General features: G+C 40.4%; 1 protein-coding gene across 1 annotated transcript; it reads left to right on the top strand.

Moving 5' to 3' along the window:
• Positions 1–395: 395 nt before the first annotated feature.
• On the top strand, positions 396–22,512 carry LOC120313845 (serpin A12-like; the record flags this gene model as incomplete). The annotated part of the gene is given in 7 exon segments (XM_039356193.1): positions 396–423; positions 5,591–5,607; positions 9,824–10,089; positions 10,091–10,359; positions 10,362–10,484; positions 21,733–22,003; positions 22,503–22,512. Coding segments are annotated over 7 exon segments (984 nt in total), but the record flags the coding sequence as incomplete, so codon positions are not given.
• Between the last annotated feature and the right edge of the window lie 1,444 nt (positions 22,513–23,956).

Here is a 23,956-nt window from a genome sequence, read left to right as displayed (position 1 = left end):
GACATACCCAATTCCAACAACTGTTCCTTATATGTTTTAGCCTCCAGTCCCCTAATCATCTTTGTTGCTCTTCTCTGTACTCTTTCTAGAGTCTCAACAGATTAGGATCGCTCCCACCCTGTTGGTTTTCCGTAAGCTGCTTAAGACCTGGTTTTTCCGGCAGACCTGGGGTTTATAAAATCTGACCCCTGGATGACTGTTCTTGTACTGTTTGTTTTGTTGTTTTATGTGTTTTTTATTGTTAGCCGCCCAGAGTCCTCCGGGAGTGGGGCGGCTTATAAATTTTAAAAATAAATAAAATAATAAATAAACATCCTTTTTACATGCTGGTGACCAAAACTGGATGCAGTACTCCAAGTGTGGCCTTACCAAGGCATTGTAAAGTGGTATTAATACTTCTCGTGATCTTGATTCTATCCCTCTGTTAATGCAGCCTAGCACTGTGTTGGCTTTTTTGGCAGCTGCAGCACACTGCTGGCTCATATTTAAGTGATTGTCCACTAGGACTCCGAGGTCCCTCTCACAGTTAATACTATTGAGCAAGGTACCCCCTTATACCAGGCATTTCAAATTTGCGATGTCATGTGACATCATGCAACGTATCAGGCTGGTTTTGCCATTGCTGATAATGTGTTGGGTGTGGCTTCCACATGACGCATCTGGCCCGTGGGCCGGCAGTTTGACACCCTTGCCTTATATTATACCTGTACATTTGGTTTTTCTTTCCAAAATGTAGAACCTTACTTTTTTCACCATTGAATTTCATTTTGTTAGATAGCACCCAGTGTTCAAGTCTATCCAGATCTTCCTGTATCCTAAGCCTGTCTTCTGGAGTGTTGGCTATTCCTGCCAGCTTGGTGTCATCTGTAAATTTGATGAGTTCCCCATCTATCCCCTCATCCAGATCGTTGATGAAGATGTTGAAGAGCACTGGGCAATGATATGGCACAATTGCATGAGATTTCATGAGATTCAAAAGCATAGTCCTACTCTTTATTCATCCATTCATTCTACATCCAAAGAGATAGAATTATAAGTAATCCTCAGCTTATGAGTACAATTGAGCTCAAAATTTCTGTTGTTAAATGAGACACTTGTGAGGTTTTAACCCAATGTACGACCTTTCTTGCTGCAGATGTTAAGGGAATCACTGCAGTTGTTAAGTTAATAACCCAGTTTTTAAGTGAATCTGGCTTCCCCATTGACTTTGCTTGTCAGAAGTTTGCAAAAAGGGATCATATGACCTTGGAACATAGCAAGGGTCATAAGTATGAATCGGCTGCCAAGCATCTGAATTTTGATCATCTGATCAAGGGGATTCTGCAAAGGTTGAAATTGAAAAATGGTAATAAGTCACTTTTTCGGTGTTGTTGTAACTTTGAACAGTCACTAAATAAACTATTGTAAGTCAAAGACTACCTGTATTAATAGCCAGGATGCTAAAGAGGAAATATATCTTGAGTTCTAGGAGTGATGCGTTTTGATTGTTTGGGTGATTATTATCAACATCTCACCTAACATTAAGCTGCTATCATCACTTTGCCTGGCTCATTTTATAGCATCACATTATCAAATATGCAAAAGCACTGCTTTTTTAGCACTTTCAGGATTATGTGGCATTCTTGATTTTTTTTATCATGCCATGTTTATTTATTACTCTCTAAACTGTTCTTCAAATCAGCAGTTTCATCTTGTAAATACCACAGACCCGCATGGAATGGCTTGTGTGCATTATACTCAAAGCACAGAACGCTTCCCTGTGTTAGGGATTAGCCTCTCTTTAGACCATCAAGAAAAAAAAACGCCTCTTCCAAACTATAGCTTACCACCACTTGGCTTGTCAGAAGCTGTTGCCTCCCTGTTTAATTACCATAGAACTCTGAGGTGAAATTACAGCTTCTGTGGAAAGGCATAATAATGAGATTTCCTTTTGGCAAACATGTGCTTGCAGGGCTGTGCCTGGGTTTGGCACACTTGAAGGGAAGGCTTTCTATTTCATGAAATGAAATCTTCTCTCCAAAGTTCCCAGAGTTACAAATTATGATCCTGTGCCACCTGTCATGGCATTTTGGTTCCTTTCTTCAGCAACTCCGTTTCTATAGCTCTTCAGTCACTCAGAATAGAGCTGGAAGGGACTTTGGAGTCTTCTAATCCAATATGATTAACCAGTTTAAATTTTCTTATACGGCCCAAATTTTTGAAATTGGTAACCTGAAGCTGTTAACAAGAATGCAAGCTCTTAAAAAATTCTGTTTGCAAAGAGCAACATTCTCAGTGCATCTTTGCAGGTTTTAAAACTGTGTGTATTTGTAGTATTCATAATTTTGTTTCTGTGCCACCATGAAAAATAAAAGAAAATTATTTTTCTTAATTTATTTATTTATTTAATAAGGTTAATTGAGCATGGTTGATATTACAGCTATTTATCTGATCAACCAATGACTGAGATACTGAGAAACAATAAAAGCAGAAAATGATCACTCCTTTTGTTTGAAATAAATTAAAAAGACTGTGGTGTATATTATTTGTTTGTTTGTATGTTTATTTATTACATATGCACGTAACATAGCCCATTTGGCTAACAAGATCCCGTGCATTCACAAGAGTTTCTGCTGCTGATGTGTTCCCAAATATCAGAGAGAGAGAGAGAGAGAGAGAGAGAGAGAGAGAGAGAGAGAGAGTCATTTGTCATGGTAAAAGAGAGTCACATGTACATACAGCATAAATTGAAAGTCTGGTAGAACCAGTTATCCTTCTACTTATGAGTCAGAGGACCAAGCTGGCCAGTAATTGAGGATTCTATACTTTATTCCAGGGTCCAAAGGAATCAAAGGTGGAAGAGAGAACAAAGCAATACAGTAAGTACAGTTCTCTTGGCAAATACCAATTTGGTTACATTTGGTATTAAGTAAGCTGTTGCGAACTAAAAATTAATGAATATATATATGATTAGAAATAAAAACAAAATATATATATATGTTTTCTGAGGTTTTCGCGGGTGTTTGTATGTAGGTCTTTGGTTGTTCGGGTTTTCTCCCACGTAAAATTGGAAGTGTCTTGGCGACGTTTCGACGAAGTCCCATTCGTCATCTTCAGGCTGGTGTTTTCAGCTTCGTGCTTTGAGCTGCTCGAAGCACGAAGCTGAAAACACCAGCCTGAAGATGACGAATGGGACTTCGTCGAAACGTCGCCAAGACACTTCCAATTTTACGTGGGAGAAAACCCGAACAACCAAAGACCTACATACAAACACCCGCGAAAACCTCAGAAAACATATATATATATTTTGTTTTTATTTCTAAGATTTCTGTCTTACCAGGAGGTCTGACAAGTTGATTGACAAAAAAAAAAAAAAAAAAACAGATGAAAACTATTCTACAACTATGAATAAGGATGGACTCCAGTAGAATTACATAAAATTACAACTAGTAGGTATGTAGAAATAGGGTTGACTGTAAGCTACTATCCCAAATCATCCATCTTAGTTTTTCATGAAATATATGAAAATTATGAATTCTCAAATATATTGACAAAAGAATGTTAAGAATAGATACGGTGAATATAAGAAGTAGCATGCTAGATCAGACCAAAGTCCTATCTAGTTTACAATCCGCTTCCTTGCTGAAGTCAAATATAATACATGAGCTCAGTAACACCAACACTCAGCAACACATGAGCTCAGCAACATGAGCTCAACAACACTCTGTACTCACCTAGAAATGTTGGTAATAACATTACCAATGGCATCTAGATTTATATGAGGGCAATTTGGAAATAAACCTCTATTTGGTTATCAATGACAGACACTTGCAGATATTGAACTTTTATTATACACATTAGAAAACTACATTACTTTTCGACATAATCACCATTCAAATTGAGGCACTTGTCATAATGTCTACAAGGTTTGAAATTCCTTCTACAAAAAAAATCTCCCGCCTGGGAATGAAGCCACCCTTTAACAGCATCATGAACTCATTCAGTGTGTTTTGTGCTCCTCAGAAAGAAGTTTTGGTACGCAACGAGCACCAAACTTGCGGTATCCCAAATTTTCTGTCACTACCTCATACAAAACAGTCTAAGAAATTTGGGGAAAGTGTAAAGAAAGTGCAGATATCATGAATCAATAGACTTCATAGACCTTTTTGTCAATTTCCTGCATGAGTTCATCGCTGACCACAGATGGGCAGCCACTTCTTGCCTCATCATGCACGTCAGTTCGTCCATCTTTAAACATGCAACACCATTGACATATGACACCTTCACTCATCACATTTGGTCTGTAAACATTACAGAGTTTGCAATGAATTGCAGCTGCTGAAAGTTTTTTCGTACATAGGAATTGTATTACTGTATGCACTTCATATTTGGTGGGATTTTCTATGGCACGGTTCATTTTCAGTTGATCTGGCGGACAAGTTAACTGCAACACAACCTTCTCCTTCCACTCCTTACTGCCTACTGAACTACCATAGGACGGGCATCACTATCCCTGCCTATTTCTTGCACATGTTCAAATGGAGGTTTATTTCTGAATTAGATAGATAGATAAACTTTATTGTCATTTTTTCCTGTGGGCACAATGGCACACATTAAAAATGAAATTTAGTTGCTTGCTCTCAAGGTGTACACATACATAACACACATTTAAAACATACTATATACAACATATGTATAGACCCACACCCTTACATATAAGTAACATATAAATATTATTTATTGTCCATCTTGAATACATAATGAAAGGAGGAAGCTTTAGAGTTCACAAGGTTAATACTGTATGGAACAGAACTGTAATTGAATCTGAATGTTCTGTTTCAGATACCATGAAGCCTCCTCCCAGAAGGTAACAAGGAAAACAGGTCATGAAGAGGATGTGTAGTGTCCCAGACAATCTTGTGGCCCTTGCTCAAACAACGCTTATGTGCTAAGTCCTGGATGGAAGGGAGGGAATTGCCAATGATCTTTTCAGTCATCCTCACCACTCTCTGCATTGTCTGAAGCAGTGATGCTTCTAAACCAAACTGTTATGCTGTATGATAGGATGCTCTCGATCCTCCCTCTGTAGAAAATGGTAAGAATAGGGGAAGGAAGATATGCTTTTCTCATGCAATGCAGTGGAGAGAATCCAGTGTCTCACTGTTGAGTGACCAAGCCAGCCTACTTGTTAACTGAACACCCAGGAATTTGATGCTGGTAACCATCTCCACAGGTGAATCATGCTCAAAGAAGTGTGGCTGTGCCTGCCTTTTCTGAAATTGACAATGATCTCTTTGGTTTTTCCAGTATTTAGAACTAGGCTGTTTTCTTTACACCAGTTCACCAAGCCCTCAACCTCCTTGCGATACAATAAGCACCCTCATTGTCATCATGAATAAGACCCACTACTGTTGTATCATCTGCAAACTTCACAATCTGGTTGGTGGCAAACCTAGCACGATAATCATGGGTCAACAGGGCGAACAGCAACAGATTTAGAACACTGCCCTGAGGAGAAAATGGTGTTAGAAATATTTGTTCCAGCATACATGTATTAGGGCCCGTTAGTAAGAAAATCAAGAATCTAGGACTTCTGGTTTTGCACCTGTAGCGCATGGCCGCATGAGGGTGGATTTCCGCTCCCCACGGCTAGTTTTGTCCTGCCAGGGGGACCCTAGATGGGTCCAAAGCACCCCAAAGAGGTGACCATGAAGGAGGGGTGCCCCATTGATCACAAAGTGATGGTGGTTGCTTTGTTTGACTGGGGGAAGCCCTCTGACCCACCAGGAGAAAGGCTAGCATGAGATCAGCATCTAGACCAAGCTACTTGTAGCTGAAGTCCAAGAGCATGAACCTGAACATCGGTGAACAGTGTGCTTGGAATTGGTGAGAGTATTTATCTTCTTTCTTCTATCTACTAATTGAATCCTTGAAGATCCCCAAAGCAAGAAAACCTCTGGAAATGAAGGGAGGGGACTATATCCCTATTCCTTTATAGACGGAAGCAGCCAATTAATATTAAGGAGGAAAGAGATATATTAAAATTTGATTTAAAATATTACAGTCTGGACAAATTTAGAAACTAAAAACTGTCAAGATTATACCCTAAAGATTTTTGATGGAATTATAAAAAATACATAACAAAAATAACGGCTGACATCTAGTGGAGAATCAGAGCATAGAATACTAACAATAAGGACTCAGAAATTGGCAGAATGCCCAGAAATAAAGAAAAAGTTGTTCCTTTGAATTGCAAATAACCTTGAACACAGCTGGGAACAAAGGAAGAGCCAGCTATAAGATTAAAAAGTGTTTGAAAGGGGGAAAAAAGCACTTGGACTGTTGTTTAAATCTAAGAACTATTTATGGAAAAGAAAAATCTTGGCCTTTGGCTAATCTTTTAGAGGAGAATCTACAGGAAGGATTTAAAGTGGCTTAACACACTGAACTGTAATTTTGATCGACTGATAAATTGACTGTTGAATTAAAACATTGATGAAAGATTATTTGAAGGGGGCAGACAACATGGGTATCATATACGTATCAAAAACTGACAGGATGTCACATTCAATATTTTCTCCTGAAGGACTTAGCCTGAAAAATCAAGGGCCTCCAGAAACAATACTTCAAAGCAAGACAAATACTTTCCAGGAGGAAATATATGTAATATTAGGACAAATACAAATGACAATAGACTCAAACCACGAGGAAATTCGAAACAACTTTGATGATTTAAATAAACATATTTCTCATCTAAACCTACAATTAAAAAACACCCAGGAAATAACAACAAATGAACAAATAACTCAGATAACAGACCACAAATTAGAAAAATATGACCAAATTGATGAAACAACAAATGAAAAGAATTACAATTTAACACAAACAGGAAAAAATATACAAGATTCTGATACAAAAAGAAAAATGGAATGGACTATAGAACTTCCAGGAGAACCATCAAAGTTTGGGAGACAGAAAGTATTTATCTTACTTACTTCATCTTTTGTATTCCTAACAACATTTACAAAAACACAGGAACCACTGGATAAGCAGATTACATCAACTTGGAAAACTGCTCAGCAAAAGAAGAAGACCAGAGACAGATACAAGAGATTTGACTCGCCCTACCAGATGGACTATTATGTGAACAAACACTTGTTTGAATATGGCTAAAAGAATAGAGAATTTTGAACATAAAGGGGCCTTATAACAAGAAGGATAAGAGATTTAAGTAATATAGTATGTTCAATAATATATGAATTGTAAAAATAGTGGGTTGATGTAACTTTTATTAATAAGTGAAATCAATCGATTAAAAGGATGTTATACCTAGATATTATAAGATTGATAAAAAGTATAGTATTTTTATAATGCATGACATAAAATATTGGGATAATGTACTTAAATGGGAAAATTTGGACAGTTAGATGACTAACATATGAAGAAATTATGACCGATAAGAATTGGATTGAATATAAAGGAAATTAAGCGTAAACAAAAATTATGAAAATAGGATGCATGGTGAACTAATGAGATGATGGTTATAAGAATAATATAAGCTGAAAAATAATGTCATACATAGAGTTTATTATTATCTGTATAAATATTAAAATGCCTATATCTAATCATTTATATATTGAAAATATTAAGAATTATATTTTGTTTAAGGTTGAAGGAGAATATAAATGGGAGAAGGGAAGATCAAAGAAATATATCATTAATTAATATACTAATTATGGAATTATCAGACTTAATCATTATTGATTGTTAATTAATTATTATTGTCTTTTTTCCTTGTTAAAATATAAACCAAGACAACACGCTGTACACCAGGCACTGGAGACTGTTATAGTTAAAAACCAATAAAATATTTATTAAAAAAAGAAAGAAAATCAAGAATCCAGTTGCACAAAGGAGTGTTTAAGCCTAAAAGGCCCAGTTTGTCTATTAGATGCTGGGGAATGATTGTGTTAAATGCTGAACTGAAGTCGAAAAACAACAAACGCACATGAGAATTTCTTTCCTCTAAGTGCTTCAAGCTCAGATGGAGAACAGAAGAAATAGCATCCTCCGTAGAGCGATTTGATCGGTAAGCAAACTGAAGCGGGTCAAATACTGGTAGGAGGCTAGATACAATAATGTCCTTTATCAGCTTCTCAAAGCATTTCATAATGATGGATGTCAGTCCAACCGGACAGTAATCATTAAGGCCTGTAATTGCAGACTTTTTTTGGCACTGGCAAAATGATGGCTGTCTTAAAACACAATGGGACCACTGCCTGCTGCAATGAGAGATTGAAAATATCTGTAAGAACACCAGCCAGCTCATCTGCGCATTCCCTAAGGACACATCCAGGGATATTTGGGCCCACTGCTTTCCGAATATTAACTTTCTGCAGTGTGTTCCAGACAGAGGTGACATAAAAGCTAAGCACTTGCTCATCAGGATGGGGCTTTCCTAGCAGGAGTGCTATTTGATGCCTCAAATCTTGCAAAAAATGTATTCAGCTCGTTTAGGAAGTCTGTGTCGTCCTTGCATCTCGATGGAGCCACCTTATAATCCGTAATGGCCTGGATTCCTTGCAACATTCTCTTGGTGTTTGTTGGGTCCTGAAAAAAGTTCTGAATTTTCTAGCAATGGGCTTGCTTTGCACCTTTTATGGCACTTTTCAAATTATCTCTGGCTAATCTAAGTGCCAGCATGTCGCCGGATTTATTTGTATTTGTATTTAATTTTATTTATATGCTGCCCAATCCCAAAGGACTCAGGGCGGCGTACAGAGATTAAAACAATCATAAAACAATAAAATAATACAGTCATACCGCGAGTCTGAGTCCGATTTAAAAGCCACATTCCGTGAATATTAAAGCAGTTTACAGAGTAAGCCTATTGCCCCCAATGATCTGGGTCCTCATTTGACCGACCTCAGAAAGATGGAAGGCTGAGTCAATCTTGAACCGATCAGGATCGAACTGCTGGCAATTAGCAGAATTAGCCTGCAAGACTGCATTCTAACCGCTATGTTACCATGGCTCTGATAAAAGACATGACCTCTAATAATGGAAAAAATATGTAGCTGTTATGAATAATTGCTTTCAAACATTAAAAAAGAGAAATAAGATTATTTTGCCCATGTATGATCAAAATATAATAAATATATAAAATATAAAACCATACCAACAACAATATGTGTAAAGGGGGAACAAAATGCACACTAACTAGTACTAATAATACCATCTAATTTGGGTGATGAAATATCTGCAAGCAAACAACCATCTCCAAGAACACCAAGGACTCTACACAAATATAAGAAACAGATGGGAAATATGTGGGTAACATAAGGAACATGTGGCAAGGAGAGAGCCAGCCTAGAACTAAGGAGAAATTTCCTGACAGTTAGAACAACATCTAAGTTCCATACCTATCAGGGATGATTGTGCTATACAGTAAATGCTTATCTAGACCATTTATCTTGAGAAAGATGCTGAAAGTGATAAAGAGGTAGAAATAAATAAAATTGGATATATAATATAGTCATAGTTATTTCCCTCTAATCAGTGATTAATGAATGAATGAGACTAGGGTAAATATTGCCAGCTTAACTGTATCATTACATTCAATTTATATTTTTGGTTGAGAAATAGAGGTTTATGTTGAGAAATAGTGGCATCCACTGGTAGGAACTAGTATAGCATCGTAGCTAAGAACTGGAAATATTGTATGTGACATTGATGTATACCTATAACATACCAGAATTTAATTGAGTTGTCTCTTAAATGAATCAAATCAAAATAATGTGCTAAATGAAAAAATGCATTTTTTTTCTTTTTTGCTTTTTCTTAGAGGAGGAAAATGAAAACCATCTTTCTCTTGTTGTTTTTTATTGCTGGAACCCCCGCTGACAATCCTTACCCACAAATTTCTAGCTATCCTAACAAGAATAATCGTGACAATTACCAGTATGAGTCTCACCCAAGAGGTGCCCAGATACCAATCCAGGTACTAGTCAACAGCAATTCTGACTTTGCCTTCAAGATCTTCAGGAAGGTCTCTTCCAGGGAAAGCCAGCAAGGGGGCAGAAGCAAGGGGAATATTGCCTTCTCTCCCTTAGGCCTCTGCCTTTGCAATGATGGCCGTGGGTGCAAAGAATAACACTTCAGATCAAATTTTGAAAGGACTTGATTTTAAGCCATCAGAGATCCAGGAGAGGATGATACATGAAGGCTTCCGGGAACTCACACGCATGTTAAATAATGGAGGAGCTGGACACCAGATGGAAATTGGGAAATGTCTTTTTGTGCAAAACCAGCTATATCCTGAACAGCGATTCTTCAAAGGCCTCAAAAACTTCTATGGAGGAGACATCTTTTGGGAAAATTTTAAGAAACTGAGCAGCACATCAAAAGTTACATCACAAGGAAAACCCGTGGGAAGATATCTAAGCTTGTCAATGAAGTCGATCCCATTACTGAAATTCTGCTAATTAGCTATATTTATATGAAAGGTAAAACAACTTAACAGGCTTTTGGAGTCATTTTTTTTTCCAGTCATAGTTGATCTCAGTTTCTTGTTACACATTATATTATGGTCTAGGTAGGCATTCAGTGGAATTATGGAACTGGAGGCTGGGAGGGTACACAAACAATCTCTGCCTCAAATTACCTAGCACCACACTGACAGTTTTTGACTTTGCTAAATAATATTAAAGGAGAAAGGATAATAGATGTATTCAAGCTGAACTTCATTCTGTTTGCAGTTCTGCTTTGCCTTAGCCTTCTGCTTTTTTTTTTTTTTTTGCTTGCCAATCCTTCCTCCTACCCACATAAACCTTTGTTCTGCCAACTGATTTCTGCTCAGCAATGAACTTACTCTGACTGTTTAACACATCGTTTGTGTTAAATAGCCATTCAGGTGTTAATACTGCTGATATCTATCTTTAGAAACTATATATTCAACTACTTAGTAATGCATTGTGCCTAAAGTTATATTCCTCCTTCAGGTTCCAAAACAATATCTGGCTTCAGAATCAGAATTGAGCTGGAAGGGACCTTGGAGGTCTTCTAGTCCAGCCTGCTGCTCAAGCAGGAGACCCTATACCATTTCAGACAGGTGGCTGCCCAGTCTTTTCTTAAAAACCTCTAGTGATGAAGCACCCACAACCTCTGAGGGCAAACGGTTCCACTGGTTAATTGTCCTCACTGTTAGGAAATTTCTCCTTGATTCCAGGTTGCTTCTCTTCTTGATTAATTTCTTGTCCTGCCTTCTAGTGCTTTGGAAAATAAATTGACCCCCTCTTCTTTGTGGCAGCCCCTCAAATATTGGAATGCTGCTATCATGTCAGCCCTAGTCATTCTTTTCTCTGGTCTAGCCATACCCAATTCTTGCAACCATCTTTCATATGGTTTAGTCTCCAGGCCTTTAATCATCTTAGTTGCTCTTCTCTGTATTTTTTCCAGAGTCTCAACATCTTTTTTGTAATGCGATGACCAAAACTGGATGCAGTAAGGATTTATAAAGCAGTACTAATACCCCACATGATTTTGATTCTATGCCTCTGTTTATACAATTGTGGGTAGTCAGCCCCCCAGAGAAGGAAATATTAAAAGGGCAGAAAAATATATTTCCTCAAAAGGATTTTAAAAGCAGAAACCAACTCTGCCCCCAAGTCTCTCTGTCCCAAGCAGAAGCCAGCTCTGTACAAATGCAGATGTAAACCATCAGAAAGGCCCCAGCTTGGAGATTAAGAAGACAAAGATACCTAAAATCTGCATACACCACTCAAACTCTAAGAATCATTAGTCCCAGCACCAGGGAAGCAGGATATGACCTTTGGGACATAATAGAATTAACTCACAGATGACAAAGGGACACAGGTCAAAATACATGACACAGGAAATACAAAGCCTCAAACAGGAACAGGAAATAACCTCCAAATAAAAGGCTCCAGAGGATATAAAAACCTATTCCCCACATGTGCTCAGCCCTTTTTCTCTCCTCTTTTTCTGCCAGAGTCATCTTTCTGTCTGGCTCCCCTCTTCAATAAACTACAACCAATAAACTACATCTTCAATAAACTACATCCAAGCTGAGAATAAACCATGTTTATTCCCAGCTTGGATAAACCACGATGAAGACTTTTCTTCCAAAACAACCAAGGATTGTATTAGCTTTTTGGCAGATACCGCATATTCCTGGCTCATATTTAAGTAATCATCCACTAGGTCCCTCTCACAGTCACTGTTTTCAATCTATATTATTTCTTCATCTTATTGTATGTTCCCCAGAGTCCCCCTGTGAGGGAGATGGGTGGTTTTTAAAAAGTGATGATAGATAGATAGATAGATAGATAGATAGATAGATAGATAGATAGATAGATAGATAGATAGATAGATTGCAATAGCACTTAGACATATACTGCTTCATAGTACTTTACAGCCCTCTCTAAGTGGTTTACAGAGTATTGCCCCAACAATCTGGATTCTCATTTTACTGACCTCAGAAGTCAACCTTGAGCCAGTGAGAATCGAACTGCCAAACTGCCGGCAGCTGGCAGTCAGCAGAAGTAAACTGCAGTACTGCATTCTAATTACTGCGCCACCACAGCTCATAGCTAGCTAGCTAGATGATAGATAGATAGATAGATAGATAGATAGATAGATAGATAGATAGATAGATAGATAGATAGATAAAATCTTCCTTACAACTACCATTAGACAGATATTTTACAATTGAACTCTGAGCAGAGAAATATATAATTATTTTGATAAAGAACAAAATAAAGAACAAAATAGAAAATAATAGCAACAATTCTTGGCATAAATCACATTTTCTATTTTGTTCTGTTGTTATTATTATGGTGGGTTGCCTAGTCAGCCAGATATTTAGACTGGATTTGTCATTTTTATCCATCTATTGAGTCCTTCCTAAGGACCTGGGATAGATAGATGTCATCTAGTAATATTTTATGTATTAAATTTATTTGCCACCCATCTCACTAAAAGGTGATTCTGGACAGCTTACAATTTATTATTTATTAAAAACTATTTTTGCAGGAAATAAATTGTTCCAAGCCAAGTTGCCTTTTGTAATTGTCTAATGGTGATTTTGTCAATGCTGATGGTGTTCAAGTGATGCTCTAATAGTTTGGGGGACTACAGTTAAGGCTCCTATCTTTGCTTTCTTTTGCCACAATCATTCTACTTTTATTTTCAAATCTTTGTGATTTTCTTTAGTTCTTTCTCTTCTCTTCTGCTGGCTCTGTGTATTGCCACATCTAATATCCAGACTTTTTTGCTTTTCTTATCAACATTTGTTAAGTCTGGGGTGTTATAAGGCAATTGTTTGTCTGTCTGAATTCTAAAGTCACCCAGTTCTTGCTTGTAAGCAAGTGATATTTCTTGCAGATATTCCAAGGTCTTTGCTACTTTGTCATGCCATTGTTTGTAGTCAGTCTTTTTGATATTTTTGCAGTAGCTAAGTAAGTGGACTATTGTTCATTCAGTGTCTTTGCAGAGGTGGCATTTACCATCTGTTACTGCCTTCTTAATTTATATGTAGTTATTTTTAAGTGCTTGGTCTTGTATAGATAGAGTTAGCCCCTCTGTCTGTTTCTTCAACTTTTCTGCTCTTAGCCACTACCAGATCTCGTTGTTATCTGTTTACCTGTCAGCTTTTTTGTGTGTGTGTATTGGCCATGGAATATCTTGCCTTACTATATTTATTTATTCTATTTATTTATATTCTGCCTTTATTATTCGTACAAATAATCCAAGGTGGCAAATGTATCCAATACACCTCCTTCCTCCTCTGTGGAGTGAATTGGGCTGAGAGAGATTGATTGGCCAAAGCTCACCCAACTGGCTTTCATAGCAATAGCATAGCACTTAGACTTATATACCGCTTTACAGTGCTTTACAGTCCTCTCTAAATGATTTACAGAGTCAACATATTGCCCCCAACAATCTTGGTCCTCATTTTATCGACCTTGGAAGAATGGTAGGCTGAGTCATGGATAGTTCATGGCTAAGATGGGAGTAGAACTCACTGTCTCTGGCTTTCTAGCCTGATGCTTTACTCATTATGCTAAACTGGCTTTTTTCATTCTTCATCTGATTTTTCTTGCAAGCCAGTTTGGCCTCTCCAGTATTCAGTAAGCCTTCATGGTGTCCTAGTTTCAGTACATCTTCTTCCCTGTTCTTCATATGTTCTTCCAATGCCTTTTTTTTTCTTGATCAACTGTCTAATATACTAGCAACATTCTACACCCACCTATTTTCCTTAATAAATAGAGTCTGTCAAACACTGTTGTTTGGATGAAGAACATGATTCATTATTTTTCTTGTCTTCCTATCCAGGGCTTTTAGTTCTGGTTGAGTCCAGTCCGCTATTCCAGCTGTGTATCTAATGCCTAAATTGTCCAGGTGTTAATTTCCCTGATAGTATTTCCTCCAATGATTGGGACTTGACTTTAAGATCTTCTGCACTCACATGATCTATTCATTTCTAACCTTCTTGACTTCACCATGCTTGATTTTGTCAGCTTGACAGACAAACAAGAATCCATGCTCTTGATATTCTTTCCATAGGACATCTTGATCCATTCAGTATTCACTATTTTCCCCCTGTTGATGGCACATTTGTCCAAACTCCATTGTAATATCTTGGCTGTGTTAAGCAACAAACCTAGGATGAGAAAGGGTGATTGGTGCAAAGTCATCCAACTGCCTATCATGCCAAAGGAAGGCCTAGAACTCATTGTCTCCTTATTTGTAGACCAGCATCTTAACCATTCCATTAAAATGGCTCCAATGTGGAAAGAATCGCCTTAAGGTATAAATCTAACAATAGCACAGGGAAGGTTTCTTGCTATGGGTTGTTTTTATAATACACTTCCATGAAGTAATGAAAAATGTCCTTATACATAAGAAACTCTTTGTTGGTGCTAGCTTTCTTTGTAAGTATACACAATTCAATTGTGTATACTTACATAGATGTTAATTCAATTATGTTACTTCCTCCCTGCCTGCAGCCTGACATGGCAAAAACCCATTGTGAGTTTTGAACTTGAACTTGGATTTTTAAAAAATCTACTGAAGTTCTAATTGGCTGATAATCTTGTATTTTGAGGTGGTACAAAATCAGAAGGTTTCTTTATAGGCTTTTTGCTTTGCTTTGTAACAGCATGATAAATGAATCAAAATCCTTACAGTCCTTACACAGACCTTTGGATAGAGAATGGTGTTGTGTCCTGAGCCTGCACAAGCAGGCTCAGGATGTTGCAATGATCCTGGGCATTCCAGAAGGTGCCCGGGACCAGACTGAGGGGCGCCAGCCTTGCACACATGCGCAAGGTGTGAAAGCGCTCTGATTGTTGCCATTGTGTCCGGGGATCTGGTCATATAAAAAGAGGCCTGCGTGCCTTTGCTCGTTGTTGTGGTTTTGCTCTTAAATGAATAAAGAGCTGTTAATTGCACAATGAGTCTTCATCATTCGCCCACGATCAAAGGACTTAACACTGGCGACGAAGTTAGGATGATTTACAAGCTGAAGAAAGAAAAGCTGTAAAGGAAGTCCTGAAGAGGGGAAGATGGTGTTGGAATCAGCGTCCCAGCCTGCCAGTACAGCATCGCTGAAGGGTGAGCTCGACTGAAAGACCCCTTCCCCAATAGAAGCTGCAGAGGAGTGAGTGGTGAAGGTTAGGAACTACAGGATGGCAAAGATTGGTCGTTTATCTGACTTTGATATCTCACACCCAGAGAGATGGGAATCCTACGTTGCAAGGGTAGAGAGTTACTTCAAAGCAAATCAGATTAGAAAAGATGGCTTGAAGGCTGCAACTCTGTTGTGTGTCTGTGGACAGGAAGCTTTTGAAATTGCAGAGAACCTGGTGGCCCCTGCACCTCTGGAGTCAGTAACGTATACTGACTTAAAGAAACTGCTAAAGGAACATTTCCAGTCCAAGTTGTCTGTTATTGCTTGGACGCACACGTTTGAACAAAGGGACCAGAGGGCAGGTGAATCTGCTAAGGATTTTATTGCGGCCTTAAGGCGAACAGCCAGACCCTGTGAATTTAAAGATTTGGAAGAAAGGCTGCGTGATCACTTTGTATGTGGTTTAAGGAACAGAGATTTACAGCAGAAGATTTTTGCAAAAGAAGATGTCTCTTTCCAAGATGCTCTGCGAGAGGTTACAGCTGAGGAAGCAGCAGGCGGGGTGGTAAAGAATTTTCGGCCCACCAGAAGCCCTCCAGAGACAGCCACCATCCACCAAGAGGACGTTCGATAAGGTTCGGAGGCAGACCCTGAAGAAGAGGTGGATAAGCTCTACCAGGCAGCTGAAAGAAGGCAGAAGGAATGTACAGACAAGGCCCCAGCAGCTCTTCAATGCTTCGGGTGTGGAGGACACCACAAGCGAGCTGAGTGCAGGTTCCGTTCCGCCACTTGCAGAGCGTGCGGTAGGCAAGGCCACATCGCATCAGTCTGTTTGGGTCTCCAGAAGGTGCAACCTCGTGAAGAATTGTGTCTGAAAGGTACCAGGGTCCCCAGCCAAAATAGGGTGGGTTTCTGCACATCGTGCAGGAGTATTTTCAGGACAGGCACACATAAACCCCTAAAGAAGAAACTGCCCCTTAAAGTAAGGTTGCAAGGGGTTCCTTTATCCATGGAGTTGGACAGTGGGTCTGCTCTCTCCATTATTTCCCTCAACACATTTAGGAAAATTTGCAACAGCAGTGGCCTTCGAGCCAAACTCAGGCCATCCAATATAATACTCACTAATTTTCAGAATTCTAAGGTGTGTGTTAAGGGGGAGGCCACTCTTAAGGTACAGCAAAAGGATTTTGAAGGTCCCTTAGATGTGTTGGTTGTTGGGGGTGAACATACGAGTCTTATTGGACTCGATTGGTTCAAGGCTCTGGGAATCCAGGTTACTGGGCTGCATCATTTGCAAACATGGAGCTTGGCAGAAGTCTGTAAGGAGTTTGCAGATGTGTTTAGTTCAGAGCTTGGATCCTATAAGGGGCCTCCAGTTTCACTATGGTTAGACCCAACCATAACACCCATCAGGGTTAAGCCTAGGAGGGTACCTTTCACTCTCAAAGGCAAGATTGATGCTGAGCTGGACAAATTGCTCCAGTGGGGTATTTTAGAACCTGTAGATTCTAGTCCATGGGAAACCCCCATAGTAACACCTCTAAAGGCTAATGGGGACATATGTATATGTGCAGACTACAAGTGTACACTGAACAAGGCACTGCAGCAGCACACTTATCCAGTACCTGTAGTAAGCCACATCTTAGCTTCCCTCAAGGGGGTGGGGCACATTTTTGCAAAGCTTGACCTGGCACAGGCCTATCAGCAGTTACCTGTTGATGAGGCAGCTGCTGAGGCTCAAACTATTGTAACTCATAGAGGAGCATTCAAGGTCAAGAGTCTGCAATTTGGGGTAAATGTAGCCCCTGGCATATTCCAAAGTGTCATGGAGAGCACACTTCAGGTTATTCCTGGAGTCTGCCCATATTTTGATGATGTTCTCATTGCCGGTGAGTCATCTCAAAACTTGGCAGAGAGATTAAGGGCTGTCTTGCTTCGGTTTAGAAAAGCAGGCCTTAAGTTAAAGAAGGACAAGTGTAAGATAGGAGTCAATTCTACTGACTTCTTAGGATTCAGGATAGATGCTCAAGGCATTCACCCTGCTGAATCTAAGTTGCAAGCTATCCAGCAGGCCCCAAGCCCTAAATCTAAGGCTGAGCTGCAAGTCTTCTTGGGGCTATTAAACTTTTATCATGCATTTCTCCCATATAAAGCTGCAGTAGCAGAGCCCTTACACAGGATCTTAGACAAACAAGCCTGTTGGCAGTGGACCAAAGTCCACGAACAAAGTTTCAATGAGGTTAAAGCCTTGCTCACTTCTAATGCAGTGTTGACTCACTTCAATGAGCAACTATCTGTTTGCATTGCCTGCGATGCATCTCCCTATGGTGTTGGAGCTGTACTTAGTCATCTGAAGGATGACGGTACTCAGGTTCCTGTGGCCTATTATTCTAGGACTCTGTCTTCTGCAGAGCATGATTACGCTCAAATTGACAGAGAAGCATTGGCTATAGTGGCAGGCATTAAGAAATTTCATGATTTCTTATATGGCCACCATTTCACAGTCTACACTGACCATAAGCCTCTGCTGGGGTTGTTTACCATTACCAAACAGACCCCACATATCCTTTCCCCTCGTATGCTGAGATGGTCCATTTTCCTCTCAGTATATGATTATACAATGGTTCACAAACCTGGAAAAGAAATGGGTCATGCTGATGACCTGAGCAGATTGCCATTGAACAACTTGGAGCCTAATCCTGCTCCAGCTGTTAATATTCTGTCCATTCAAGAATTCCCTGAGTCTCCCCTCAATGCTAGAGATTGGTTTTCCTCAACCAAGTGCGTTCTCACTTGAATCGCTGGGCCTATCTCTATCCGGAACCAGGGGCCATGGTTAACATCATTGTGACCAACCTGGAGGGAGAAGCATCTGAATGGCTGAACAATCTATATAGTGAGCAAGCCCCCGAATTTGAAGATCCCCATCTCTTTCTCTTAAGACTGAGAGAACGATTTGAAGACCCATCCATTGGCCTCAAAGCAGCAGGACAAATTCACAAAATAAAACAAGCCGGGAGGCCTGTCCTGGAGTACGTGTGAGAATTCCGCAAGATAGCAGGTCGAATAGACGGGTGGCCTGAGCAGTCCCTCATCCATTACTTCATCGAGGGATTAGACGATCACCTCTCTCTATCTATCTATCGAGAAGTACCTGATCGGCTGCAGGAGTGGTACCAGACGGCCGTGAAGCTGGATGTTAAGCTCTCTCGCTATAAGAAGCCTCCCTCTCCTGGAATTGAAGCAAAACCAGAACGATCCAGACGACAACCAACCCCCTGGAGACCCCCAACAACTACGTCTACCGAAAGACCCAGACCACCTGTGGGGCCACCGCTTGCATGCTTCCAATGTGGACAACAGGGACAATATACAATATTGTATATTGTATATTCTTGCTTTTGACAGTGGCTGCAGAAACTGCCCTGATCACACGCTTACACGTGTGCTGACGTGGGTATTGTCAGGATGGCCTGACAAGTGCCCTGCTGCAGAGTTCCAAAACTTCTGGCATAAGAAGCATGAGTTGTCCACGTTCAAGGGATGCTTGTTATGGGGTAGCAGGATAGTAATCCCAGCCTCATTGAGGTCTAGAATCTTGATCTCATTACATGAGGGACATCCTGGTATAGTCAGGATGAAAGTGCTTGCGCATAGCCATCTGTGGTGGCCTGGCCTTGATAAAGCCATTGAGGCCCAGGTGCATGGGTGCCAAGTGTGCCAACAGTCCTGGCCTGAAATGCTTCAGGCCCCAGTTCATAGGTGGGAGGAAACTCAAACCCTGTGGTCTAGAGTGCATATAGATTACGCTGGGCCCTTTCCGGGGCAATTCTTTCTGGTTGTTGTTGATAGCCATTCCAAGTGGCTAGAGGTTGTTCCTGTGTCCTCCACTACTACTGCCAAGACTATCCAGGTGTTGAGGGGAATTTTTGCAGCTCATGGCCTTCCAGATGTTCTGGTTTCAGATAATGGTCCTCAATTTACTTCTTCTGAGTTCCAGGCTTTTCTTCAGGCCAACCTGATCCGCCATGCAACTTCGGCTCCCTTCCACCCATCCTCCAATGGAATGGCAGAGAGAATGGTGCGCACCACCAAGGATGCCATCAAGAAACTGACTTACAGTAATTGGCATCACAGGTTAGCAAACTTTCTTCTTGCACATCACACCAAACCTTGCACTTCCACAGGGAAGAGCCCTGCTGAATTCCACTGGGTCACCGGCTCATCACTAAGCTGGACAGGCTACACCCTGACCGGGTGGCATCACAAGTGTCACAACCATGGACACCAAGGAGACTGCAAGTGGGTGATCCGGTCTGGACTCGAAACTGTGGGCCTGGTCATCTCTGTGGTCTGCAAGGTCTCAGGACCTTTGTCCTATGAAGTGACCTTGGAAGACGGCCACTTCGGCGGCACATAGACCAGCTGCGTTGGAGACTGGACTCTCACCCTTCCACTCCTGGCTCTGCTCTGGGGGGGGGAGGAGGATTATAATGTGCATTCTGGGGATCAGTATCTCAGGTCTTCCCTAGCAGCTGATGAGGCCATGAATGTCCCATCACAAGGTTCCGCAAGTGCTCGGAACAGGAATTCATTGGGCAGGGGGTCTTCCCGCACATCCACATTTACTCCAGACAGGAAGTCACAACGGGGGTATCCACATTATTCACACACAACAGATAGTGGTCCAGATAGGGAGACTGACCGGGGGTATCCACACAACTCACAACCTACAAGAGAACTGGAAACACAGCAAGGGAACTGGCCCAATTCTGCAATTGCTCCCAGAAGGAAGTCCTCTGGAAAGGGGGTAAACAGAGAGGCAACTCCTGATTCTGGCACTTCAGGCACAGCCTTGGGATCCATAGGGTACTGGGGCACTGCAGCTACCCCGGAATCTCCATCTGCTGGCCTTGGGTTCCAGGGACAGTGCTCCCAAGAAAAGTCCATTGTGGAACTGGGGAGTACCACCCCTCCAAGGGATGCTGGCTTGGACTTAGAGGATCCAGCCAGACAGCAGATGGGCAGGTCAACCGGGTATTTGGGGCAGCAAAGTCCTGGCCTGCCAAGCCTGGTAGGTGAGCAGGTAGGCCAGGGTCACCTGGGGAAATTGGGCAGCAACGTCTTGGCCCACCTAGCTTAGTGGGCATGCAGGGGGGCCAAGCAAACTCTCCTGGTCCAAGGAAATCACAACAGGCCAAGTGCCCACCCAAATATCTTAAAGATTTTGTGAAATTGCTGTCCAGTTCAAGGGGTGATACTCCTAAGGTCACTGACTAAAAATGTTATTTTGTTTTATTTTATGATTTCGGGTACATACATTCACCAAAACAATGTGGAGGGGGTTTTGCTTGAAGGCAACCTCAGGCATTCCATTTCCGTGCATTTGATTGTTAGAATGTATAACACTCTTCCCAAGGAAGGATGTTGAGGATGTCAGGATTGTTTCAATCTAGGGGGGAGGGGTGTTGTGTCCTGAGCCTGCACAAGCAGGCTCGGGACGTTGCAATGGTCCCAGGCATTCCAGAAGCTGCCTGGGACCAGACTGAGTGGCGCCAGCCTTGCACGCATGCACAAGGTGTGAAAGCGCTCTGATTGTTGCCATTGTGTCTGGGGATCTGGTCATATAAAAAGAGGCCTGCGTGCCTTTGTTGTGGTTTTGCTGTTAAACAAATAAAGAGCTATTAATTGCACAATGAGTTTTCATCATTCGCCCACGATCAAAGGACTTAACAACAGATGGGATTGCACAAGATGGATGCACTCTTAAGTCCATGTATCCCTTTTGATAGTCATCCTAGCATCCATCTTACCTCTGATATTCTTTCACTTCCTTCTCTTGAGGAACTGTGTCAGAAGGGAAGCCATACTTACAGTCATGGAAATACACAATTCTTTCAAAAGACTGTTTTATCACAGTCCAGACATCCATATCCTCTATGTCAGAAGCAGCTGCACAAGGGTTGAATAAGCATTCAAGGCTGTATTTTCCTGGCATACAGAATTTCCCCAGTCAGCAAACACACCAATTTCTCTTAACTGCCCCAGTTGTATGACCCACAGTTCAAAATTACTTACTAATATATCTCTTCTTTTCTAAGCTAAATGGAAGAAGCTTTCTAACCCAAAGAACACAGAGGAGCGCAACTTCTATGTGAATCCTTACATGGTTGTGAAAGTGCCAATGAGGTTCCAACTGGGCATGTTTGAAATTGGGCATGATGATGAAACATTGTGTACTATTTTGAAAATGCCCTGTGAAGGTCACACTGTGGCACATTTTATTCTGCCTGACAAAGGGCAGCTTGAGAGGGTGGCCAGCAGCTTGTCACATGTAGTTTTATAGAAATGGAAAAGTATACTTTCGAAAAGGTAAGTAAGATAGATGAAGCACAACAATGGTGGGATGAGCTTCTAAAAGCAGGAATGTCTTTAGAATGTCCTTTCAGACTGCTTGCCCACTAATGACAGATCCTAGAAGTCATTCAGCAACATCTGAAGGGACACAAGCTTCCTACCTACATAGACAAAGAAAGATCTCCCTCTGTCTCTGTCTCTCAGAGGAGGTGGGGGAGACAAGTCAACACAAAGTTAGACCGCATGAAACCAAATCAAAACAGCGATTGGCATAAACCAACTGCAGACTAATTACCAGCCAGGTGTTCTTATGAACAAGCCTTCAAACTAAAAGCCATATTACTGAGTTTCAGCACTTATAATTCATGCAATTGTTGAAGCTAGAATAATTTGGGTACCTATTCTTTTGGGATGGTGATTACATTTGAAATTTTGAAAATATTTTGGGCAAGTTGTCAAATTAACTGTCACTGAAAGTTTTTCCATTCTTAACATATTTGTAAATTGCCCATAGTTTGAATTAAAGCATATGTTTTCTAGAAATCAGATACATAAGGTTCAAAAAAGCAACTTGCGGAAAAACCAAGACAAGAAAAAAATCATCACTCTTTTGAATTGTATTTTCTGCTCCACTCTTTATTTTAAAAAATCCAACAGAGGCCCAGTAATTAAATAATACAAACAAATAAGCTTGTCCAAGAGCTAAAGGTGTCCAAAGTGTATGTTGATATGTGAGAATGATCTTGGCAGATTGCAGTAAGATTTGGATTTTGTATAGTATATTTCCTGAAAGTAGTATATTCTCCTACACAGATAGATTAAGAGGAGACATAGAAGAAATCCTTAATTCTCTATTTTGTCTAGTCTGCCACCTTGTGGTCAATAGATTATGAGTTACTGAAGAACCTGTGTTACTGGATTCATACCCAATGACACATCCTTGAAAATTGGTAACTAGCCCAATCAATTGGCAGACATTATTACTGTGCCTGTAAATTGGTTTTTATCTGAAAAAAGGTGTTCAGGGCAGATAATAGCAAAATAAAATACAGAAAGCATTAATAAAATGTATAACAAATATGATCGACATTTTACATTAAAACAATAAGGAAAAATGTTGAAAGAATGTCATGCTAAGTTGTAGGGAAGCAGAAAAGATCAAGGGGTGGAAAGAGAGGTGGAGCAACAGAAAAAAGTATCTTCAGACCAAAATAAATTGACTCGTTGCAAATGATGCCTTATCGTAGAGGGTACAGGTAGTTCTCGGCTTACAAATATTTGTTCAGCAACAGTTCAAACTTATGATGGTCTTGGAAATAATAATTTACAACCTAACCTCACATTTACAACAGTCATACCACCACCACCACCACCACCACCACAGTCATGTGAACACAGTTCAGGTGCTGGCAACCAGCTCACATTTACCACTGGTTGCACCATACTTCAGTCACAAATTTGCAATTTGTGACCTTTCCAGCAAGCAACATCAATTGGGAAAGCTGGATGCCCTTAATGGCCATATGATTTGCTTTATGAATGCAGCTAGAAAAATCTCCACTCAAGAAGACTTCTTTGCTGTTCATACTGATAGATTATTAATTAATTGATAACAGTATTCAATTGAGAATGTGTTGGAAGTCAGCACCTACCTACCCCCCTCCCCAGAGAAAGAAACATTTTGGGAAATATTAAACAGATGTAAAGGTAATGCTGTAATTATTCAATAATGGAACAGCCTGTCCTGGGACATGATGGACTTTCCTTCACTGGATCTATTTCAACAGAATCTAGATGGATATCTGTCAGCGCTCAATATTGTAATTGTGAATTCTAGTCCTGGGCAAGAGATTGGATTAGATAATTTTTTGAGGGCTCTCCTTCTTCATAATCCAGTCATTTCTACCCTGCTGCCTTTCAGGTGCCTTTGGATTATCACTAATAGAATTTCTGAATGACATGGAAAAT

This window comes from Crotalus tigris, unplaced genomic scaffold (assembly GCF_016545835.1).
Source record: "Crotalus tigris isolate CLP2741 ecotype Arizona unplaced genomic scaffold, ASM1654583v1 scf7180000018806.1695572, whole genome shotgun sequence".
NCBI lineage: Eukaryota > Metazoa > Chordata > Lepidosauria > Squamata > Viperidae > Crotalus > Crotalus tigris.
The sequence above is the reverse complement of the archived record's forward strand: the minus strand, read 5'-3'. Positions and strand labels throughout refer to the sequence as shown.